The 22,707-nt window shown below is 54.5% G+C and overlaps 2 protein-coding genes across 2 annotated transcripts in view; both read right to left on the bottom strand.

Moving 5' to 3' along the window:
* Positions 1–8,320, bottom strand: part of LGR6 (leucine rich repeat containing G protein-coupled receptor 6) — a 108,810-nt gene extending 100,490 nt beyond the window's left edge. Inside the window, exon 1 of the mRNA XM_030473641.1 lies at positions 8,124–8,320. Coding sequence (XP_030329501.1) covers positions 8,124–8,320 — 197 coding nt within the window. The remainder of the gene's footprint in view (positions 1–8,123) is intronic.
* Positions 8,321–14,667: 6,347 nt separating this feature from the next.
* The window catches only part of LOC115602442 (receptor-type tyrosine-protein phosphatase V-like), a 31,933-nt gene continuing 23,893 nt past the window's right edge, over positions 14,668–22,707 (bottom strand). The window contains 11 exon segments of the mRNA XM_030473600.1: positions 14,668–15,286; positions 17,230–17,365; positions 17,667–17,824; positions 18,324–18,446; positions 18,958–19,092; positions 19,402–19,478; positions 20,128–20,218; positions 20,529–20,616; positions 21,057–21,136; positions 21,683–21,818; positions 22,187–22,347. Coding sequence (XP_030329460.1) covers positions 15,227–15,286; positions 17,230–17,365; positions 17,667–17,824; positions 18,324–18,446; positions 18,958–19,092; positions 19,402–19,478; positions 20,128–20,218; positions 20,529–20,616; positions 21,057–21,136; positions 21,683–21,818; positions 22,187–22,347 — 1,245 coding nt within the window. The 3' untranslated portion in view covers positions 14,668–15,226.

The following is a 22,707-nucleotide window of genomic DNA, read 5'->3' as shown; positions in this document are numbered from 1 at the left end:
CCCTGCTATCACCAAACGAGCCAGAGCACCTCATGGAGGAACAGGGCAGTTTTCACAGCATGTGCTAGCTCACCTCAGACACACCACGCTAACCAGCATGGGCTGCAACACGTTTCCTCTCCCCCCTCATCAATAAATCAAGGCTTCCAGCATTCATGCTTCTGTCACTAATAAATCTTGTGCTGCCTTACACCACATGAAAGCACAACAATACCTTAACCAACAGGCACTTCCCTGTGCGGGACTGCAGCTGCAAACACAACCTGCAGCACCAGGACCTGCTGGTTTGGCCCTGAGCTGAAGTTAGAGATGACATGTATAGCAAGGCTGCTCCTGCGCTCAGTAAGGCCCCACACATGTAAAACCACCGTGCAACAGGCACCTTGACCATGTGTGGAACTCACTGACACAGGAAACTGGTGCAACAATTACCTGCAATTATAATCAGAGTCCTGTCCTGGTTGTGATACCTTTGGTTCTGCAAATCAACACACCTGACCCAAAGGTCCTTTGGTACCTGGGTCACATTCTTCTCAGGCAGGAGACCTCCCAGTCTTGGGACATAGCTTTGGGACAATACCTGGGACAATATCTGACAACTTGGGACAATATCTGACAACTCCCATGCCCTGGAGAAGAAAGTCTTACAGTGCAGCTACGTGGCTCTGCACCTCACTATTCCCTTGAGAGATGCTGACTGAGCAGCAGCAGGAGCACTGTTTCCATGTCCATAGTAAGACTGACTATGAGGGCTCAGTGTCACCTTACAAACCCTCTCAACACACGTGTGGGCATCCTCCTAGCAGCCCTGCCTGCCCCCATGAGTGCACCCCCTGCTCCCTCAGCCCTTACTCAGCCCTTACACTGCGGCAAGAGGACGCCACATTTCCGCTCCCCTTCCACCCCTGCGGTTCCCACCTCAGCATGCAGAGCCCTGAGAGATGACACACGTGGTGCTCGGGCTTCACTTTCCCTTTGAAGGAAGAGGAATGTTACTAATTGGTGCCCCACGGGGATGTTCAGTGCTGAAAACTATCCTGTCTCCCCTGGGTCTCTTTGTAGTGGGACCTGTGGCTGCTCACATGAAGAGAGAGCAGGTCCCTTGAGCAGGTCCTACCCTTACAGGTGTGTCTGCCTCGCTCCACTCCCATGGGGGCTGCTTTTCATTCCCAAATCCTTCAAAGAGGTTTAAACAGCTACAGGAAGGATTGCAAACAAGGCAGATGGAGATGGAGAGCTGCTGATACCTCGGGAGACTCCTCTGTCAACCCATAGAGGGGAGGAGACTGCAGAGCTTCCCTCCTTCATCACTGTCAGCAAAGCCTGTGCTGTGGATCTGGGAAAGGTTTTGCATTACTCCTTCCTGGATCTTCGATGCATCCCTGCAAGACTGTGGGCACCAACTGAGCTTCACTGTTGTCCTGCCCTTGCTCCCCACTACTTGCGCTGGAGCCTGGCCTCTTTTGGCTAGGCTGAAACACTAGATGCTTTGTGCTTGGTCCTGCTCTTCATGAAGGCTGTTTCTGGTCTCTCTTCAGCTCCTACCAAAGTCCTTCTCCGTGACCTCAGGATCCTCCTAGCCCCGGCAGTCCTCCCCTATCCCTTCCTATCACTTTTCAGAGCACTGTCTTTGTGATCCCTGCCCTGGCCCTGGCTCTCTGGCACCCAGGAAGCACCCTGTGGATGCCTGCAGGGATCTCAGCATTCAGCTGCTCTTGGTGCCCCCTTTCCCCATCCAGACCTTCTTCCTTGTGGTGCACGAAGGTGGCTCATGTTCCCATTTCAGGGTTCCCAAGGAGCTGCCCTCCAAAGAAGGATGTGGGGGGCAGTTTGTCCCGCGGCAATGAAGGCATTTTGGCACCCTGGCTGAAGTGTCTGGGCTCAAAGGCAGCAGCACCCACTGCCCTGCTGTCGGCACTGAGGGGCTCATGGGGGTCCCTCAGCCCCCACTGCAGTGAGCTGGGGAGCGCCGTGCTTCTCTTTGCCTCCTCCACCCTCCTGCTGCTCCCTGACCCAGGCAGGTGCAGAGGGGGAGAGGCATTTGCAGCTCCATTGCTGCCTTTTGGCACCAGAGCCTCTGCCAGAATCAAAGCGTTTTTCAAAGAAAACCCTAAACTCCTTTAATCGCCAGCGAGAGCTCCTCCCGCACAGATCTAAGGGCCGTGAGCTCAGTGTTTTCATTGCCCCAGGCAGATTTATGAGCTTATTCTTCAAGGAAGGGAGGGAGAGAGGGGAGGCTGTGGCATATTGCTTAGCCTGGGGGGCGGGCAGGGAGGGGAGGGGGAGGATGGAGGAAGGCGTTTGCAGTGGAAGCGCACGACGCTGCAGAAAGCCAGGCTCTGCTGCTCTCGGGCATGGAGAGGCCAAGTGGGATCAGATGGGAGCGAGGATCAGCCCGCTGCTGCTGCTGGCCGGAGCCGGTGAGCAGCAGCTCCCTCCCACCCAGGCTCCCTGCACGGCGGTGCTGGATGGAAGGGAGCGCTCAGACACGGCGCTCCTGCTGCTTCCCAGCATCGCTCACCCTGACGATAGGACCAGGACTGGGGCATCCCTCAAAGCATCAGCGGGAGGGACTGGTCCCCTCCGCTCCCAGCCAAGCTGCCCTGGTTGCAGTTTGCAGAGTGAAGGAGGAGGGAGCAGGCTTGCTGTCTATCCACCCCGGAGCACAGCCCCATCCCGTGCGCATTTGCTCTACTCCACTGTGCTGCCTTCCCCATCGCACTCCTTATCCATACACCTGCTCCCTCTTTGCCAGGGAATGCTGCGCTCACTGCCAGCTTTGAAGCAAGTGCGGTAAAGGTCTGACTGCTGCTTCTCCCTCTGCCTCGTCACCTGCAGCACTGCCTGTTGTAGCTGGAAGCTTTTGGGTGCTGCAGCCCATGTTTGTGGACCAGCCGCTGCCCAGAGAGCACAGCATCCCTTGAATCCCAACAGTAACCACGCTGGGATAGCAGCAGCTAAGTAAAGCAAAACACTGCTGGACCCAAAGTGTTTCTAGCTCATCGTATCAAGAGGTAAAAGGGAGCAGAGGTTCTGGTGGCTCTGCCACCTTCCCAGAGAAGGCAGCTGGAAGATGATGAAGCAGGAGGAGATAGGAAGAGCTGTCATAAACCTGAAAGTTCACCTCATTGGAAATTCAGAGTCGTCGACATTTCCTTTCCCTTGAACCCAGAACAAAGAGCCAGCATGTCAATATTTAGTACAGAACAAAAAAAAATCAATACTGTGCTTTAGAACCATTAAGGTGCTTTGATAGTGTTGGAGTCCCTCGATGTGAATATTAAACTGCCTCAGGTAACCGTAACACCAGCAGGTGAAAAGATGGAAACAGAAACTTTCCTTTAAAAAGCCACCATGAAGTGAAAACATTGAAATCAGCTCTCTTGATTCAACGTGTCACCACATCTCTCCTGTTCACAGTCCCGTGAACACCGATCCATTTGCATTAAGCTTTTCCTTTTCAAAGAGATGAGGTATTGCTTAGAAAACCATCCCACCAAATGCGCTCTTCAGGCAACTTGAGGACTGACCTCACTATTCAGTCTTGCAATCCTGGCTTGGCTCTGAGCGCCACTGATCCCTGCAGGACACTGGTTCCCTCACCACTCCTTTGCTCTCTGTGGGATTCAGCCTGTTCCCACTGCTCTGCCCCGAGCCTTGAGCCTGGGGACACGCCATGCAGCATCTGTGGCATCAGGCTCATGACGGCAGCACAGGGATGAGAGTCCTCTGCTCTCTGACTGCTAAACCAGCAGCGCTCTGAGCACTGCCATGGCCCAAGGGACTGGGAAATTCCAGCTGTTGGCTGGGGTGAGAGTTACATGATGCCCAGGGCATACAAAAGGCCATTTGGAAGCACATGCTCAGTGGCTGTGGCTTTTCCACGTTGCTTTTCAGTTTCTCTCACAACCTACTCTCAAGCTGTGCCTGACTCCAAAGCTGCTCAGTTTGGTTTCCTCCTCATTACAAGCTGGGGATCACAGGGGCGGGAATTACATTGCTTCTGGTTAGTTTTCATCTGCCTTCCCCATAAGGGAAACACCAGCTAGAGTCAGTGTCGGACTCATGACCAGCAGCTCTCCCCACACCTGGGACTTGGGCAGATCTTGGTTTGGCACAGCTTACTTGGGTACCTCAAAGTACCGGGGTTCATTAATGCTGGGAGATGCTTCCCCATGGGATCTTTAGCTCAGAGGAGAGCATAGACGACATGGGGCCCTCAGACTCCCAGTGGGATGCTAAATTCCAGGCAATGGCTCAAGATGTCTCTGCAAGGCGAGAACAGCCCTTGAAGGCTCCTGATCCCATTCACCTCAGTGGAAACAGTGTGAAAATGAGAAGCTTTTTGTCTGGGCAGCTTCCTGAGATGCCTGGCGATATTCGGGAGCAGCCAGACTCTCTGCTGCTCTTTCTTCTTTCTCCAAATCCTGCTGTGACAGCAACAGCCCCAAAACCTCATCACGTGTCTTGTGCCCCAGGTCTTCACTGGCTTTCCAGGACAGAGCAACAGCATCACTTGCAGTGAGCTGTGCAGTGGCTGCCTGGCTTCACTGCGAGGTGTGTATGGGGCCTGGGACAAGGACATACAGTCACTGATGCCTCTGGGGATGGGGCACAGAGCAGAGGGAGAGCCTGACCCTCCATGCTGCTGTAGGGACCTGGGACCCTGGAGAAGGGGGAGATGGCTCCTCCAGCTGAGCTTTGAGCCATGGTGTTATCGATGTCTCGTGTTCTACAGGTTTGTGTCCTTCATCCTTATCACTTCCACTGCAGTATCCCCACTGCCCTGCATGCTCCTGTCTCTCATATCACCATATTCCCTGCTCCACCGGTGTCCCAAGCACTGCTCCTACAAGTGAGTTTGATCAGTCTTCACAAGAGAAGGAGAAATGGAGGAATGTTATTGCTATCGTTAACTACTGACTGGGACAGTGTAGAGAAGATGGAGAGGATGTGCTGACCTTTAGTGTTTCATTGGTTGGACTGTAAGGCCAGGCTAAGACACAGTTCATACCCCCACTCCCTCCAATATGTCATGCACTAAAGCTCTTTGCCAGTCCCCATGTGATGAGCCAGGCAGGATGATCTGTGCTGCTCCAGAGAAATGGGCTGTTAGAGCCAGCACGAGCCCTGATTGAGTTCAGGCTGCTGGCAGGAGCAATGCAGACAGCAGGGACCTGTCACCTAACATGGACAAGCCCCAGCCGAGCTGGCTGCTTGGGCTCTCTCCAGGGCTGCCAAAGAGACACCAGCATGTCTAAGTGCCCACCGGAGAGGTGCCCCTGAGAAGAGAACACTTGCCTCTCTCCCATCCTCCTGACCAAAGCTGCAAACTCACCAGCGATGCCTCCATTGGTAAAGCTTGGATTTGGATGGTGGGATCAGGTTCAAGTTCAGGGAGGGTGTGAGGACGAGCAAGGACAGGGTTCTTGGAGAGAGACAGGCACAGAGGAGGCACAGCATTGTCAGGATGGGGCATGAATGCGAGCTCATTAGTGGGTGAGGCAGTGTCTAATCAGAGGTTATTACGAGGATCCTTTATTTTGCACCTGAGGGAGTCCTGCTCCTTACAGAAAGGAGGACCAGTAATTTGCTTAGAAGACAGGGTATGGAGCAAAGAAGATGGAAAATTTTGGGAGCAGCTTCCTTCAGCTCCCTGCTCCTCTTTGCCGTTACATGGCTGCTTTCCAGCACTTGCAGATCTCCCTGAAATTCTCGGCATTTCTTTACATATCTGAAGGTGATTTTCAAGCTTGAATTTACATGAAGAACGTAGATCTCTCTCGGATATCCATACTTTCTACAGAATTTATGCCGATTTGCTTTGAAAAAACAGCCCTGACTGCACACCTTGTAACTGACAAACTAACCTTGCTGAAGAAGGTGGTGGCAGAAGCAGGGAGAAAACCCAGCTCCTCTGATAATTCCCTGCTCATCCTGCCTTCCTCCTCTGTTCAATCTTAGTCATTAATTCACCGGCCGTGTTTAATAGGCAGCAAATGTGCCGGTTTTCCCCCAAAACAGGCCCAGCCCTAAGGGGAGGAGGGAAGCTCCGGACCTTCCAACACCTCCCTGGCTCTACCCCGGGCGTTTCGCACCGGGGGGTCCCTGCATCCCGGCTCTTCGCGCACGGGGATGGGCGGCTCTGCCGGCGCAGCTCCGGCAAATCGCTGTCGTTGGCGCCACCGTGTGAGCGAAGCGGCCGCCGGGGCAGCCCCGAGGGCCGGGACACGCTCCCGAAGGTTGTCCCGAGCACCAAGTCCCAGCCACATCCAGACCTCTGCAGGCACCGGCCGCATCAGGCCGGGAGCATCTTTAAGCACCCACCCGCTGGGGTCCATGCACAGGAGATCCGCAGCCCAGGGCTCTGTGTCCCTGCTCCAGCTACCACGTTCAGAGGAACCGTGGCAGTGAGAGTCATTTAACATCAAGATATCCTTGTTTCATGCAGTGGAGCTCGCTGCGGCTCCCAGCCCAAGGCACAGCTCTGCAGCGGTGATGTGCAGCACGTTCTCTGAAGAATTGGACCCGCAGGTGCCTGGTCTTGTGATGACCGCAAGGGTGGGCTGGGTGCTGGCCACGGCTGCCACTTGTGCTCGCAGCAGCGTTGGTACTGCAAAGCTCTGCAGCCCCCCTGCTTGCAGCCCACATGTTTTTAACCACCCGCACCAACGCATGTTCAAGAACCACAGTGACTTTCCACTCATAGGCACCTGGCTCCAAACTTAGCCCCAGGGTGTGTGCAGAGGGGACAGCTCTATACAGGACACACCTCGTGTGACAAGTGCTCTGTGGTTCCCTGTCCCAGGGAAACATAGCTTGTATTACACATTTCTCTCATCTTTCATGCTCTCCAGTGAAAATCATCCTTTCCTGTCATATTTCTTTCTCGCCTGACCTAATACAGCTCTGCCTATCCAATGGTTGGCACAAGACAAATCAATGTGATCCTCTGGCAAGCAGGTTGAGTGGAGAAGCTCTTATCCAGCTGTGGCAGCTTCAACCTGAAGCTGCAAAGCCCTTCCCGAATGGGTTGGGGTGCTTAGCTTTAACAGCTGAGTAACTGCACATCAGGAAAATCCAGCAACACCAGAAAACCAGCAACGCGGTTTGTGTGCCACCTTGGGACACAAGCTCCCTCTCACTTTTGTGATGAACACAAAACAATCATCCCCAGCACTGCCTGGTGACTACCAGTTGTCCTTAAGGACTGTGGTGCCCACAGCTTCCCTTGGCAGCACCTCAGCTGCATCCCTAGCTGGGACAGCCAAGGTCCTTACCAGCCTATCTGCACAGATGAGGTTACTGGCTGCAGCACCTTCTGTGAATAAACAGATGAGCATCTTCCCCAGCACAAGCCAGGTCCAGCTTGTCTCCCTGAGAGAGGTGTTTCCTCTCCTGGTCAAACCCTGAGATACTTCCACAGAGTCCCTTGCTCACCCTGGGGACATCCTCAGTCATCTCTAGCCAGATGGCATCACGGAGACCATCTCTGGGTCTAGAAACAAGCACACCAGAACCCTGTGGTAGTGTAACCCATTGGGGTATTAATACCAGAAAGGATGGGAAATAGTCAGATAATTAAGAATGTAAAAACAAATAAATAGCCAAAAACAACCCACCAAAGCCACCACACCTCTTTTACGACTTTAATATTCATTTTAAAGAGGCACCTTGGACACTGCTGGTGGCCAGCTCAACCCAAACCCCTGAAAGCCATGAGTTATCACAGCTATTGAAATGTTTGACAGAAGGACCCCAGAGCAGTTTGCACTAATTGCTCAGTATAAATACTCCATTATGTTCTCAGACAATCAGAATCTACCCAGCAAATCAGCTCCTCTGATCCACTGTAATCAAGAAGCAAAGCATGCATAACATTGCAATATAAACAGCATTTGCAGAGGGCTGCAGGGAGGAGGGGGAGCTGGCTTAGCTTGGCAGGTCCTGGATTAACAGCTTGCCTTTTTTTGTTGTTGTTGTTTTGTTTTGTTTCTAATTTCCGGAGGAAATTTAATTTCAGGAAAATGTGGCAGAAGCTTCCAAGCTGGAGGAACACTGTGGCTGACCAAAGGATCCAGAGAAAAGCATTGCAAAACAAACCCAGCAAGGGCTGTACTTACAGGTAAGCTGTTAAAGGGCTCAGGTTGGCAGGGACCTCCGAAAGCCCCAGCTCGGAGCAGTCCACCGAGAGCACGATGCCATCCTTTTCGCAGTGGCAGTGGGGTGGGCATGAGGGTGCAGCACCTTGCTCTGCGGGCACCGCCTGGACGCTGGCGGAGGAGGCCAGAAGAATGCCCCAGAAGAAGAGCGTGTCCATCCTCGCCTGTGCCGGTGCCGCCGGCTCGCTCCGGTGCCGGGGCTCGGCTGGATGGAGGGCAGCGATCCTGCTGCCTCGCACGCAGCAGGCAGGGTACCGCCGGCAGGTCGGAGTGTGGTAAGGATGCAGCCAGGGAAGGGAAGGCATTGTTGAATGATCTTGGTTATTGGGTTTCAAGGGCTGGGCAGGGGCGTGAGACACTCCAATGGGAGGAGTTAAACTTTCTACTCTTTTTCCCTCTCTCTCTCTCTCTCTCGGAGCTGGCAGGAATTTCATTCAAAGGGAAGAAAGGGGGAAAGGGGAAAAAAAAATAAAGAAAAAAAGAAACCTCAACAAATAAAGAGCTGTTCAGAGCTCCTGGACCTGCGCTTGTTTGGGTTCAATGCTGTTGTGAGATAGGGCAGGGGAAGGCATAGCTGGCTCTGACAGGGCAGAGGAGTATAAATACAGAGGCGGGAGTACCCAACCAGCACTTCAAGGGCTCCAGACTTCGGGACGCTGAAATTCAACCCCAAATAAAGGACTCTGTGTGCCTGTGCTGGCTCCTAACCCCAGCCGCAACTGGAAAGTCAGGGAGTGAGGAGCTCACAAGGAGCTGTTTGCTGAAGCGACTGTGCCCAGGGCTGTAGGTTTGTGCTGGAGTTGGACCCTCACCCACAAGCAGCCTCGTTGCTGGCCCCATGTGGGGCAGGGGCTGGGTGGGAGATGCTGGGGGATGGAGCAGCAGTGTCATGGTGGGAGCTCGGTGGGATCTCTCCAGGGCAGTGGGATGTGGTGCTCTTGCAGCCACGCTGCTTGCTGTGGTTTTGCCCAGGTCAAGATTGTGTGTGAGCTGCGTTTGCAGGAGCTGCACAGCACTGATGCCACAAGCATGGGGCTGGTTTGCTCCTAGAGCTCTTTCTAACCTCGGGCAGAGTGGCTGGAGGTACAAGTAGAGGAATAGTCCATTGAGTGGGGGTTTGAAGCCACATCATGAAGACGGGAGCAGGTCTGGCTTTGCAGGGGAATACTGCCTGTGCCAGCACAGCCCAGGGCCTTGGGGTGTCCTGAAACATGTGGGTTGTGCATCAGAACAGGATTTCTTCGTGCTTGGGTGTCAAGGAACTACCGAGTTCTGTGGCAGCAGAAGCAGCTGCTTAGAAAAGGGCACTGGATCTGCAATGATTTAATTGGAATTACGCCACTTCCATCATGAGCAGTTCTGGAGATGTCATCAATTAGATGTTTGTGATGTGTTTTGACAGCTCCAAATGTAAAACACTTCTTGGTGGAGAGATGGGAAGCCCTCCTTGGAGAGAGGGCTCCTCCTTGGGTTCCCTGACAAGCTTCCCCCCCCAGCTCTGTCATGGGGCTTTAGCATGGCCTGAAATGGCCAAATTTGCTCTGACAGCACCCAGGAATTTGGTGTCAGTTTGGAGAAGGTGTCAGGCCCATCACTCTGCTCCTGGCTGCAACAGCACCTTTTATCTACAACTTCCCTGTCCCTCTCCAGCCTAAGAGCAGCCAGACACCAAGTGCATTGGGAGCTCCTGACAATTTCTCACTTAGTGCATTCTCCCTGAGGATCCAGAACTCTGGCTAAGCTCACTATTAATAGCGCTCTTTAAAAAAATCACACTAAAGAGATTCCTATTGAGAACTGCCATTCTGCTGAAATAGAGCCATTTCCTCAGGAAGGCATTGACTGCCATGACATTTTTCACATTGTTTTTGGAGCAACACAGCCTGAAGTTGGAGGCTTTGCTTTGTGTGGCTTTAACTTTTCTGTTTGCTTTTCATTCCAGCCTGGCTGTGGTCTTTCATTTCCATGCTTCATGTCTTTGAGACCTGATAATAGATGGTAATATTCAAAGTGCTCACTTGTTCCAGCGAGTCGCCCAGCTCCTGGCAAAACCGAGTCTGGACATCGAGTTGTTTGGACCAGAAAGCTTTGCTGTTTCCATGGTAAACCTGGGATTTCAGAATAAGTCCCTCTGGGGTGGAAGTGTCACCTTCCAGCCAGCTCTTACTGAAGCTGTGATTTGCTGCGAGTACTGCAGGCTGCACCGGGCCCTTGTTCAAGGCACCGGGAGCTCCAGGTCCAGCTCATCCCTGGGAACGCGAGTGGATGCTCCTCCGCAAGGCTCACACGTGTTGGTGTGTTGTCCTCTAGCGGCAGGCTGCGGTCTGGGGAGCTGAAGAGCTCTGCTCCACAGCAAGCTGAGCAGCACTGTCTGCTCCCTGGGCTGCTCACCCGCTGCAGCTGCATCAGCCCGGACCCCGACGGGCGCTGCTACACCCCATCCACAGAGACCTGCTTTTAAAGGATGGAGCTGAGACTTTGGGATCACACCCAGGGCTTTGTGACCGAGCATGACACCTTAGCATGTGGTAGTGGCTAGGTGACATCCCAGGTGCTATTTCTCTGCCGCTTCCACGCTGCATGGCTATCAAGCCTTCCTACAGCTTGCTTAAAAGCAGGAAAAAAACCCCACCTTGGGAAAAGTACAGCCTAAATGGGGAACAAAATCCAGCTCATGCGAGCTACTGCAAGCTCCTATGGGGCAACTGTTTGTGCCTGCTGGGACAGAGGATGGATGGGGACTGGAGGTGCCCATGCTCCCTGACAGCAGGAAGCTCTGGTGCCAATGAAGTCACACAGCGAAGGATGGTTCCTCTGTGAGGCCCAGGGCACAGAATAGCACAAACCTCAGATGCACTTTGACTCCCTGCTCTGGAGGCACTGCTTCCAAGAAGCCGTGGGGCAAACTGGTGGCCTTGCAGAGAAGAGGGACAGAGTTGCAGAGCTAGTTAGAAGATCTGATAGGTGGACCAGAACCCTGGTTCAGTGTCCCACACGCTTGAAGACCTTTCTTTTTGGAGAGCCAGCATCAAATGGGTCAGGGAGCCAAAGCCATGGCAAGCCTAGCACATGCAAGAGGAGGATGTGGAAGAGGGAACCTCAGCTCTGATCTTACTTGGCCGTCCCAGGAGGAATTCCTCTTCCAGTTCAGACCTACCTTGGATCTGTCTGGCCCTAACACTTGTGCTCTCCAGGAGGTGTCTGACAGCAGCAGCTGGTGAAAGACAATGCTGGAGATCCTGGGGAGGAACAGGCGGCAATCCTGCTGCTCCTGGTGCTGATATGGCTCAGGTGGAAGACCCATAAGCAGCTGGCATCCCTACCCCATGGCTACAGCTGGGGCAGTCACAGCCTAGTATCAGGCACCTAATATCATGGAGGTATCCAGCTTGGAATGTGGCAGGGTACCTGTGGGACAAGCAATGCCCTGTTACTGTCATGTGAAGATGTGGCAGCTGCTGGACTCCCTGTGCCCTGGTGGGAGCTGGGGACATGGGAGAGACTAGGGCAGAGGAGAAGCTGTGGGATCAAGGAGCTGTGGTGCCCCGGCAGCCACCAGCAGGTTCCCCCAGCTGTGGGTCCCTGGGAGATGCAGGAGTTGGGTACCCACCTCTCCTGCCACTTGGCAACGCCAACCCAGCCTGCTCCTGCTCTGGCAGCCGTGGGAAGCGGGGTTCAAGTGGTCCCTCATCTCCATGATGAGCATCGTCCTGCTCGTCTCCATGGTCTTGACCTTGCACAGGGGCTGATGGAGGAGGGTGGTGGCTGGATGCTGCCAGGCTGGAGCAGGCTGTGAAGACCACCACAGCACGGTGCAGAGCTAGCTGGGCGGCCCGAGCTGGAGGCTTGTTTTGTTTTACTGTTTTGTTGTCTCCCCCGTGGCTCCGAGCTGCAGAGCTGGAAAATCATTCATCCAAACCGCAGCTCCCCCGGCACCCTCTGGAAGCACATGTGGCTCCAGCCTCCACTGCAGCGGTGGGTGGGAGGTCGTAAATTCATCATCATCACCACGTCAGCCTCCTTTTAGACAGGACCTGGAGCAGGTTGTGCTGCAGATGCAGCCATACCCAACTCACTGGGTGAAACCTGCCGGCCAGTTTACATGCGAAATGCCTGTCTAATTGATGGGAAGGTCCCTTCGTACCTGCCAGAGCAGCTGTGCTTTAGCTTCAGGTGTCTGCATCTTCAGGCTGCTGGCTCTGCTGGGAATACTGTTGTGTTGTGCTAGCCAGATGGGAGGGCTCTGGCACCACTTGCTCCTGGACTTTTGGAAGCTCTGCAGACAGCAACATGCCTCCCCCACCATGGCTTTCACTTGCTTCCTTATGACCCTCACAACTCCGTGCCACAAGTCCTGGGTCTGTGCCTCAGACATGCATGCCTGCGTTCATCTGTGCCCAGTGCTGGGCTGCCACCTCTGTGCATGGACACACAGGAGACCATAAGCACTTTCCCAAAGGGCTGCAGAAAGATCCTGGTGCAGTAGCGCATCTGGGAAGGCAGACGGACAGTGATGTGCAGAACTGAGCCCCGCTGAGATGAGAGGTGCTGTGGGGCGGGTGCCAGCAGAACTCACCCCTCATCTTGCTTGGTCATGCCATCAGCTAAGGGTAAACTGCAGGGTGGCCAAGATGTCTCATGTGGATGTTATCCTGCTCTTCTCCATGAAAGGCAAGAGCCCACAGTTTGTCCGTGGGAATGCTGTCCCATTCTGAGGCCTCTCTCCTGTGCCACAAGCTGTAAAGCCAGACTCGGACCCTTTCCATAGGGAATATGGCTTTGAGCAAAACCCCAGGCATAATGACTCTGAAAGAATCAGAGGGTAGCTCTGATTGCAGAAAACTAGAAAAGAGAGGCTGTGGAGTTCTTGCCCTACCTTATCCATGGCACCTGCCCTCTTCTGAGGACCAGGCTATTGGGACACCCTGGTAGCTGCAGAACCCCAGGCTATTGTGGGGTGATACACAGTCAAAGGGGCAATGACCACCCACCAGGGTATGAGCCCCACACATTGGCTGCCAGGCTCTAGAAAGCAAAACTTGCTTCTGTGACCCTCACAAGGCCCCTGCTACCTCATGGCAACGGCTCCTCCTTCACATCTTCGCTCTCACTGTGTTTGTCCCCACTTCGCAGGTCAGGATGCTCCACAGATGTAATTGAAATCCTCTGAGAAAAATAGCATTCGGTGTTTTACACACCCTAAACCACGCTGAGACACACAGGTTCAAACGTTTGTCGGTGCTCAGTGGAGACTGCATGTTTTGAACAAGAGCTTGTTGGGCACCAGGCTGAAGCTCACATCTACGCACACCTTTGAGTAACCATGGGCAGCATTTGGGGTCTCTGGGCCATGCTCAGCAAATGAGAGCCACAGGTTGTGTTCAATAGCACCAGCAGGGAGATGCTGGACTTGGATCCAGTTCATCTCTCCTCTGTTTGAGGGAATGAGCACTGGTCCTTTCCCTACTTCAGCAGCTCCCTCTTTCACTCCTGTGCAGAGACATGTGTCTTCATGCTTTGCAAGCTGCTTTGCAAGTTAGCTGTGCTGAGGCTAAGGCAGTGAGGAGAGGATCCTTCACTAGAGGGACTGGACCTCTAGTGAAGAAGTATCAGCACTTTCACCATCCTTACAGGTCCTGGCAGAAAGGACACTCTCTTGTAGCCCAGGAACTATTTTTGAGGCTGGTTGGAGCTGGAGGGTGGAAGCTGGACATAAAGGTTGTTTCTGATGGAGGCCTAAAAAGGGTGGGCCTATGTGTATATGGCAGCAGGAGAGATGCTCTTCGAGACTACTCTGTCTTGGGAGCTCACCCAAACACTGGTGAGATTCTGTGCTTCTGGGTAGGTCTAAACTTCACCAGTTTATCCACTCAAAACTCTGGCCAGAAAATGGGCACATCATTCTTTGGAGCAGGTTTGATTTTGCAGCTTGCTTCCTCTATGTCAGGCCTCCCGCATGCACTGGTGTGTTCTCCCACGGTGCCCCAGAACATGCCAGGGGGCTACCGCTGCAAACTGCACACACACATGAGGAGGAAACAGCCCGACCCACCGCTCATGCCCAGCAAGCCAGGGGGTCACTGAGAGATAACATTTCCTCACCATAACACCTACCCTGCAGCACAAGCATAGTTTAGGAATTACTGAGTACCTGAAAGTCATAAAGCCCCCAGGCTTCCCATGAGCATATGGCCAAGTGCCAGGCTCCTCCCAAGACAAAATCATAAATCCTTTTGTGCACACAAGAATATCCACTTTTCAGGCCTTTTTCATGTTGTAAGTATGCACAAATCCTCCTGAAGAGCTCTTGGCATGTTGGCATCCAACCAGAAGCAGAAACGCCACAAGTCACTGCGATGCTCACTTATGCAGGCTGAGCAGCAAGTGACCTGTCACGTCATGCTGGTGGATTACCCTGGGACAAAGATGGCTGAGGACACAGCTGCCCTTTTGGTCTCAGCATTGCTGAGACCCCACAAAAGCCAACTCACCCTGACAAGCACACTCTACCCTAGGGCTGTTTATTGTTTGCACTTAAGACATCCATCAGCTGAGACAAGCCAGCTCCCACCATGCTCTGCCCACAGCAGGGTCTGAGATCTCAACACCTCTGGTGCCCATGGACACATGGACACCACATGCCCAGTGCTTGTGTCAGACTCAGCAGCCTGTGGGTGCTGGGGCTGCCTCTTCCGTGCTGAGAGGCAAGGGCACTGCAGAGCCCCCAGCATACTGCAGTGGGGTTAACAAACCTTCCAGGCACCAGGAATCCCAGGAGATAGACAAAGCAGGGGAGCATCACACCCAGCCCATCACCGCGTCTGCAGCAAGGGGCTACAGCAGCGTGTGGTGGGACAGCACTGCCCATCATCTGCTCAGGCAAGTTCATGTCACTGATAACACTGCACAGGACACGCTGGTGACAGTGCCAGGGCAGGTCCCCTCTCGCTGCAGGGCTCACTATGTGCCAGCAGCCCCATGGTGCTCTCACCCCAGCTCCTGACTATGGACAGGACGCCACAGAGGTGGAGGGCAGGAGGGTACCAAGGAAGCGCTGAGTGGTGTTAGGGCTGCTTCTGAGCGATGATGTCCCGGATGCAGGTGTACAGGAACATGTACTGGTCCTGGAAGACAGAAAACAGGCTGGACTCAGGTCTCTGACAGACACCTCTGGCTTGCAGACCAACCCTGCAATTTGCCTTAAAAGATCCTAATTAACTAATAGTGGCTGGTGGCAGAGCAGGATGTGCTCTCCCAAGTGATCCATGTTTGTCCTGTGTCACCAGAGTTGCTGAGAAAGGAAGAATCGGGCCTGGAGTCATAGTTCCACCACATTTGTTTCCTCCTGCTTCATCATCCCCGTTTGAGAGGTGGAGGAACAATGTCATCTGCCTTCCTCAAAGTGCCCCAGTGGCTCTTGGACATGCCGTGCATGGTGCTTGCATCCAAAACAAGACTGAAGAGCAAACTCCAGTGATGCTGCAGGACAGCAAGCAGGGAGAGCTCTGCCCTGCCGGAGTGCACAGGGTCTGGCAATGAGCTGAGGCCAGGAGGGAAGACCTCTGGAGCAGGAGTTTCCCTTGCTGGTAGGCTCAGTGTACCCAAGTCAAGTGCTGACAGTGGGTCAGGGTAGATCTCTGCAAGCTCTCAGAGGTAGACAAGAAGTTTTGCTCAAATGCCAGGCTGCTCCGAAATGATGCTCAGCTATAGAACACTCAGGACTGACCCACCACCACGGCAGGGCTCTGGGAGAAGCAAGACGTGGGAAAGGTAACTGAGGTTGTACTGGGTGCACAGAGCTGGAGGGCAGGGCCAGCCTGCAAATGCTGTGGGTCAAAATCATATGGCAGCCAGGAAGGGGGGAATTAGGGCCTTGACAAGGGGCCTCCGAGCAGCTCGCTAATGCGCTGGCTAAGCTGCAAGTCACGAGGAGCCTCCTCCCTGCGGTAGCGGGTTTAGCCCCACTGAAGGGCTGGGAAAGCCACAGATCACACAATGTCCACAGGTCCAGGTCACCGAGAGTGTGTTTTCAATGCTTCTGGCCTGATTGTGAAACCTGGAGTGACATCCCAGGATTGACTTCAGACCAGGCACACTCAATGCCTGGCCAAATGCAAGAAAGAGTATGTCCCCAGAGACACACACCATGCTGGAAGTGGGGGTGCTTAAATACCCAGTGGTTATCCACGGACAATCCCTCATCTTCCCCCTTGTTTGGATACTAAACTCCCCTAAAATATCAGCTGGTGCCCCCAGCATGATAGCAGCGTGCCCCCAGCAGAGATAAAGGGGTCCTGGCAAGCCCCCATGGGGACGGCAGAGGCTGGCATCCACATGGCAGCGGTGTGGGGCTGGCAGCCCTGCCTGTCCTTCACTGGGATCAGAGCGACCACTGCTCACAGCAAGGTGGGGAGGCATGGGGCAGCGGCTTTTGATGAGCACTTGCTCTGCCTTTATGGGCACATTGTGTCACTGCTCGGCAAAACTGCTGCTAAAATACAAAGCAGTTCTGAAGCAGGGGCCCTCCTCCAGCTCCCACCGTGCTCACGGCTCACACTAGTTAAGCACGAAATCAGCTGCTGCGGGCAGCGCTGCAGTGGGGAAGCCCCAGAGAGATCTGCCCCAGTTCTGCTGTCCCCTGTGGGGAGGGTTTCATGGGATGCTGCATCAGCCCATTCAGCAAATGAAAGCACTGTCCAGAGGGCTTCTGTGCCACCAGTGCCCATCAAAAGCAGCACGCTGGAGGCCTGTGAGGCTGGGCTGGCACAGCACGTCCATGGCACCATCAGATAGTGCCACAGCCCATGCGGCTGCAGGGCAGCTGCACACACGGCAAGGTTTGTCATGTAGGATGAAAGCTCTTCCCTGGGAAAAGACAACATCCTTAGCCTTTGGTGGCTGGCAGAGCTGCAGGATGGGGAGGAAGCATGGAATAAATCCCTGCATAGGCAGGATCGGCTCCTGGGTGGCAGGTAGCACCTGAGGAGTGGGTGCATTCTGCCAGCCCCAGGCAGCTCAGCAGGACTGTTCTGTTCCCAACCCAGCACCCTTCCTCCTTCCCACCTACCAGCGTCGGGGTCATGAGACAGCAGCTTCTCGACAGCTGGAGGGTCACACCGTAGATATCCACAGTTCTCTCTGCTTTCATCTGGTGCAACAGGCAATCCAGGGAGATCAGCGTCCCCATTTGGCTCACGCCACCACTGCAAGGGACAAGGGAGGGTCACTGATGTCAAGCCAGGCTGAGCTGAACCTCTGTGGAAGTGGGCACCAGCCTAAGAAGTCATAAGCTCCATGAAAAGAACATGCAGCGACTGAGTACGGTGGCGATAGAGGACTGTGAGCACTGGTGTAGGTGGTAGGGAGGCCTTTGCTGACCTGGGAGATGGGACCCAAAAGTGCCCATTGAAGAAGCCATGGAGGTGGCCATGGCAAGGTGCTGTGCAGCTTGGTGGGTACCAGCTCTGGAAAGCTGCCCATGGATGGAGCAGTAATGTGATGTACCTGCAGTGCAGCAGGAGAGGACCGGCTCTCTTTCGGTGGGGCATGCACCGTGTGACAGCAGTGAGGAGCTCCACCAGGCTCTGGACATCTGGCTGCTTCTTGCTGCTCCAGAGCGTGTATAGGAACTGTTGTACCTGCCTCTCCTTTGCTTTCTTCTCCTGGTGAGATGCAAAGAGTTGACACATCTGATAGGGAGGGATGGGTGAGTTTAGATGCACAGGGGTCCCAGCTCCCCAATCCTTAGGCTGTCACACGCTTTCCTGAGCTCTAGCCTCTATAAAGATGTCCAGTCTCCGCTGAGGGACTGCCCATCACTTGTGCAGTCGGAATGGTGACTCCTTCCCCACAGCACCCTGACCTGCCTCTTGAGAGGGAGACTGAGAACTGTGTGGGCCTTCTCAAAGGTCAGACAGAGCTATCAGCAAGGGGTAGCAGAAGCCTCCAGGGCCTCTCCTGTGCATCTCCTACGTCCATGAAGCCTAAGTTCTGGATGTTGCAGTCTAGGTTCCCTCCTGCATTTGTGGACTGCCAGCACTCTGCTCTTGCCGCTCAGACAAGTCTCTGCAGACCTTTCAACCCTTGCCCCTACAGACCTCCTCGCTAAGCAGTGAAGAACATCCAAGCAGTGGGAACCAGGCCAGCCCCATCAACACATACATGTTTCATTTTGAGCTGGATACACCTCCATCCAGACACGAGCTTCTCTGTGCCACACTGGATGTTCAGCATCTTTGTGCAGAGAGAGTCTCCTTCCAGGGGCCAGCACACCTCACTTGGGACCTGTGGGCAACAGCAAGTTTGGCTTCATGTTGACGGTTCCCATCTTTCGGATCAGCCACCATCTTAGGGGTCTGTGATGGGGTTGGACTGAGAGCACCCCCAACGTCACTCCATGTCGGTTCATCTCCTAGCTAAACCCTGGGGGAGTTTGGAAGCAGGCTGCAGTGAGCTTCCCTGTTAACACAGAGCTGCTTGGCAGTGGGAATCTGCTCAGCTAATGCTCTCCACCTCGGCTGGTCAGAGGCAGGAGCTGCTGTCGTTGAGTGCCAGGGAGATGCAGCTTGAAGAGTACCAGCTGAGTGCAGGGCCATGGTGAGCAGACAGAACTTGTATCCTGTGACAAGCTGTGAGAGCATTTTGACACAGGAAAGGTTCAGCTTTAGCTAAGCTGGATCTGCACCCAGGCACCAGAAGGCAGTGAAAAGCATTCCAGTTTTAGAGCTGTGCCAGCTTCCAACTCCATTAAACAAATCCCTGTCCTGCCATGGCACAGGCAGGCACAGCACCTTACCTCCCCCTTCTCCTGCCAGGGGAGAAGTGTTAGGATGGTGTGAACATCCTGTTCCCACACCAGGGTCCAGAAGTCCTCCATGGTCAACTTGTCAGGCCCCTGGACAGCCAGATACTCCCTGCTGGAGCTGCAGCCCTGGGTGGGGAATGAGAACATCACTCTCCTGCTGGAGAGGGTGGCACAGGCACCCCGTCAGCACAGGCAGCTGCGGGAGAGGCCAAGAAAAGAAGGGAACCTCTGAGGGTCAGGAGGCAATGAGAGATGAGAAAGCACCAGGGCAGGGAAGCGAGGACAGCCCAAACTGGGCAGGTGAGGGAAGGCACATCCTCAGTCCCCTCTTGTCCACACAGGATCACAGCAGCAGTGACCAGTGGAGCCGTGCAGGGACATGGGGACGGACACCCAGGCACAGGGGTGGGCATTGCTGCTGGGGGTACAACTCACCGGGACATGCCACACCTGCAAGAGACCTGAGAAAGGGCCTTGTTCCAGCAGGGAAAACTTCACTCTGGAGCGATCATCTGCAAAACATGAGGAGGAGGAAGGACCAGGGCAGCCTTGTGCCCACACAGGCTCCGCACAGCCACACAAATCCAACCCCACATCCACTATTTCTCTGCAAAGATGCTCCCCTCTGCTCTGCTCCTCTGCAGCTCTTGGATGTTCATTCCAAAAGACAGGTATTGATCCTGAACTCCTGCTCACAGCAGAGATATATAGTGCAGGTAACTCAGTGTTTAAGCCAAAGGAGAGCTGCATATCTCCAAGGATGGAGAGCATGCAGATGCCCTATTCCAGTGTCTGGCCACCTTTTTGGAATTAATTTTTCTTCATATAGAGTTAGATTACCCTTCCTAATCATCTCCATTGCCTCTTGTCCTTCTACAGTGCACTTCTGAGAAGACTCTACATTTTCTCCGTGCCCTCCCAGCAGGTAGTTTAAGATGGCAACAAGATTTCCCCCTTGCCTTCTCATCCAGGCTGGACAAACCCACCTATCTCAGTCCCATACATCATGTGTTCCATCCCCAAAACAACCTTGGTAGCCTTCTGGTGGCCTCAATGCAGTGGTGTCAAAGTATTTTCTTGTACTGTGGAGCACCAGCCCTGGTCCAGCCTGGCTCCATGCAGGTACAGGAAGGAAAGGTTGCTGGGTGTTACAGCACTTACATGGGAGGATGCTGGAAGAGGGCCGTGGCTGCTGGTTGCCTGAAGATGGTGTTGCAGAGCTGGCTTCTTCCTTGACAACCTCTAGGAGGTTCTGCCAGCGTGAAAGTGGAGGAAGAAGTGAGTAGGGAAGGGTCAGGAGGAACTGGGGACTCCAGGGCTCAGCAGAGGGGAGGTTATTGCTGCACATGCACCCTGAGCAGTGCAGGATGAGCGAGGGAGCTCTGTGCCTGGGGATGCGATGCCACAGAGAGGGACACAGGCAGGACAGCCAGGCACGTGGAAACTGAGCCATGCGACCCGCTCAGGACGCACTTACTGGGTGTCCCCCCAGCCTGACCATGTGGAATCACTGCCCAGGCCTCCCCAGTGCCTATAGCCACCCTGCTCAGGACAGCTCTCACCTCGTACTCTCTCAGGAAGCCCACGTGAGACTTGGCTGCCTTCTGAGCGTAGTGCTGAGCAAAGCTTTTCAGAGGGATGGGGCAGCACCTGGGGACAGAAACTGGGTGTAAGGGTGAGATTAAGCAAACTCAGCAGCATCCGGGCTGTGCCTGCAGGAGGGACAGGGCTGCGAGCAGACCTTCACCCCGCAAATGCTGTGGCCCTTGAAGGTCTTTCGTGTGTCATAACTGTGGGCCCATTCCTAACACACAGCAAGAACAAGGGACGGAGGAGACAATTTAACCCTAAAGATAGATATGTGACCCCCAATGTGCCCAGTGATGCACACCCAGTCCTGGGCTGGGCTCCTCATGCTGCAGGGAACAATCAGCCCTGGGCTGACCCCCTCAAAATACCAGGAGAGATGGCTGAGTGGGCTTCCCTGTCCTGCTGCCCCGGAGCCAAGGCTCAAGCTGAGGTCAGATTCCCAGCTTGCCACCTGAAGGGGCTGTGGGCAGAGCATCAGGCAAAACGCAGCAGGCTCTTACCTCTCTGTCCCTGAGAAACCCAGGAGTGGCTCCTCCAAGATCTTCTCCAGGATACAGCTGTGCAGGAAAATGTACTGGGACTGGAAGACAAAGGCAGAAAGCAGTGCAGAGCATTGTACCGCACAGAATATGACACGGTGGTTATGACACTGCCTAGTGGGCAGAGGGTGTCCTACATTCATGCCCAAAAGGCTCTGCATACTTCAATCTCAGAGCCACTGGATACCTCCACTGGGTCTGTTTGCCTGTCCTGAAGGGTAGTGCTGACACTTTGTCCCAACCTTGGGTACAGGAAATAGTAGATGGACTGTGGAGCATCACAGGCCAGCAACGTGGTGAGGGTTAAGAATCGCCTGCAAAGGGTCTGATCCCATTTCCCAGGCACTCTGGGGTGTTCTTGAGCCTCCTGGCAGGACTCAAACTCCAGGTTGCTGCTGTGGGTCTAGCAGGGCATGAAGCTGCTGGAGACCCCCACAGCCGAGGAGCTGCTTTGAGCATCGTGGTGACACGGTGTCAGGCTGGGGACCAGCCTGGGGGTGCCAGGGCTGTGCAACCAGCTCCTCTAGCCCTGCTGCTGGGTTTACACCATGGAGCAAGGGGCCTGGGGGAAGAAGGATCAGTCTTACCAGCGTCTGAATCATCAGGTAACGGTTCATCCGCAAGGCGTAAACAACACCAAACGTGTCCACCACCTTCTCCTGCTTCATCTGCTGCAGCAGCCGGTCCAGAGCAATGAACGTGCCAGTGCGGCCCACCCCAGCACTGAGAGCACAGACAGCAAGGGTTAGACATCGCCTGACCCCACGGCTGATGGACTTCCCTCCTGCTAGGGAGGTTCCCAGATGCTGCACCCCAGGGCGCTGGTCCCAGCACAGCATGGGGCTGAGGAGCCATTCTGACTGCCCTGCGTTGGTGCTGACCATCTCCAGTCACTTCATCCCATGGGACTGGGTGGGAGGGCAGTCTGCAACAAGACCTGTTATCCCCAATGCCCATGCAGAAGACTCTCTACAGACCAGCCAAGGTCTCCTGGGTGCTGCTTTCCCTCCCGGTCTGTGTGTTAGTAGGACCCTTGTCCCCCATGCCCTCTCCCATCATGCGCCCTCGCTGTCCCCAGAGCAGAGCCTCGCCTGCAGTGCACGAGGGTCGGCCCCGCATCCTTGGTGCTCTGGATATGTTCCCGAACCAGCTCTCTGAAGGTCATAATGGAAGTCGTGGACTCTGGGATCCCGTGGTCAGGCCACGCCGTGTAGTGCAGGTGGGACACGTGCCGCTCTGCCCGAAGACCCTCCTGCCAGGGGGTGTTGGTGGTCAGTGTGCAGCCCACCAGGACAGGGACATGCTGCACCCCGCAGCCCTGCAAGCACCCAGTGTCAGGTCTGCTCCTCTGCCCTCCCGCACAGCCCCCTGCCATGGGGAGGCACATGGAGGTGGTAGGAGGACACCTAGATTGCCAGGGAACATGCCCTTGAAGCTGCAGGCTCTGAGTGCAGGGATGTGCAAAGGAGAGAGCCAAGGGTGGACTCGGGGGTGATGTATGTTGGACACTTCTGCGTTACCAAGTCTCAAGGGACTGGGTTGTCTTTGAACCCCGCTAATGGCAGGGAAAGGAAATTACGCCACCACCACCACTGAGGAGAAATGCCACCAC

The sequence above is a fragment of the Strigops habroptila genome, chromosome 18 (genome assembly GCF_004027225.2).
Source record: "Strigops habroptila isolate Jane chromosome 18, bStrHab1.2.pri, whole genome shotgun sequence".
NCBI lineage: Eukaryota > Metazoa > Chordata > Aves > Psittaciformes > Psittacidae > Strigops > Strigops habroptila.
This window is presented reverse-complemented; position numbering and strand designations above follow the sequence as displayed.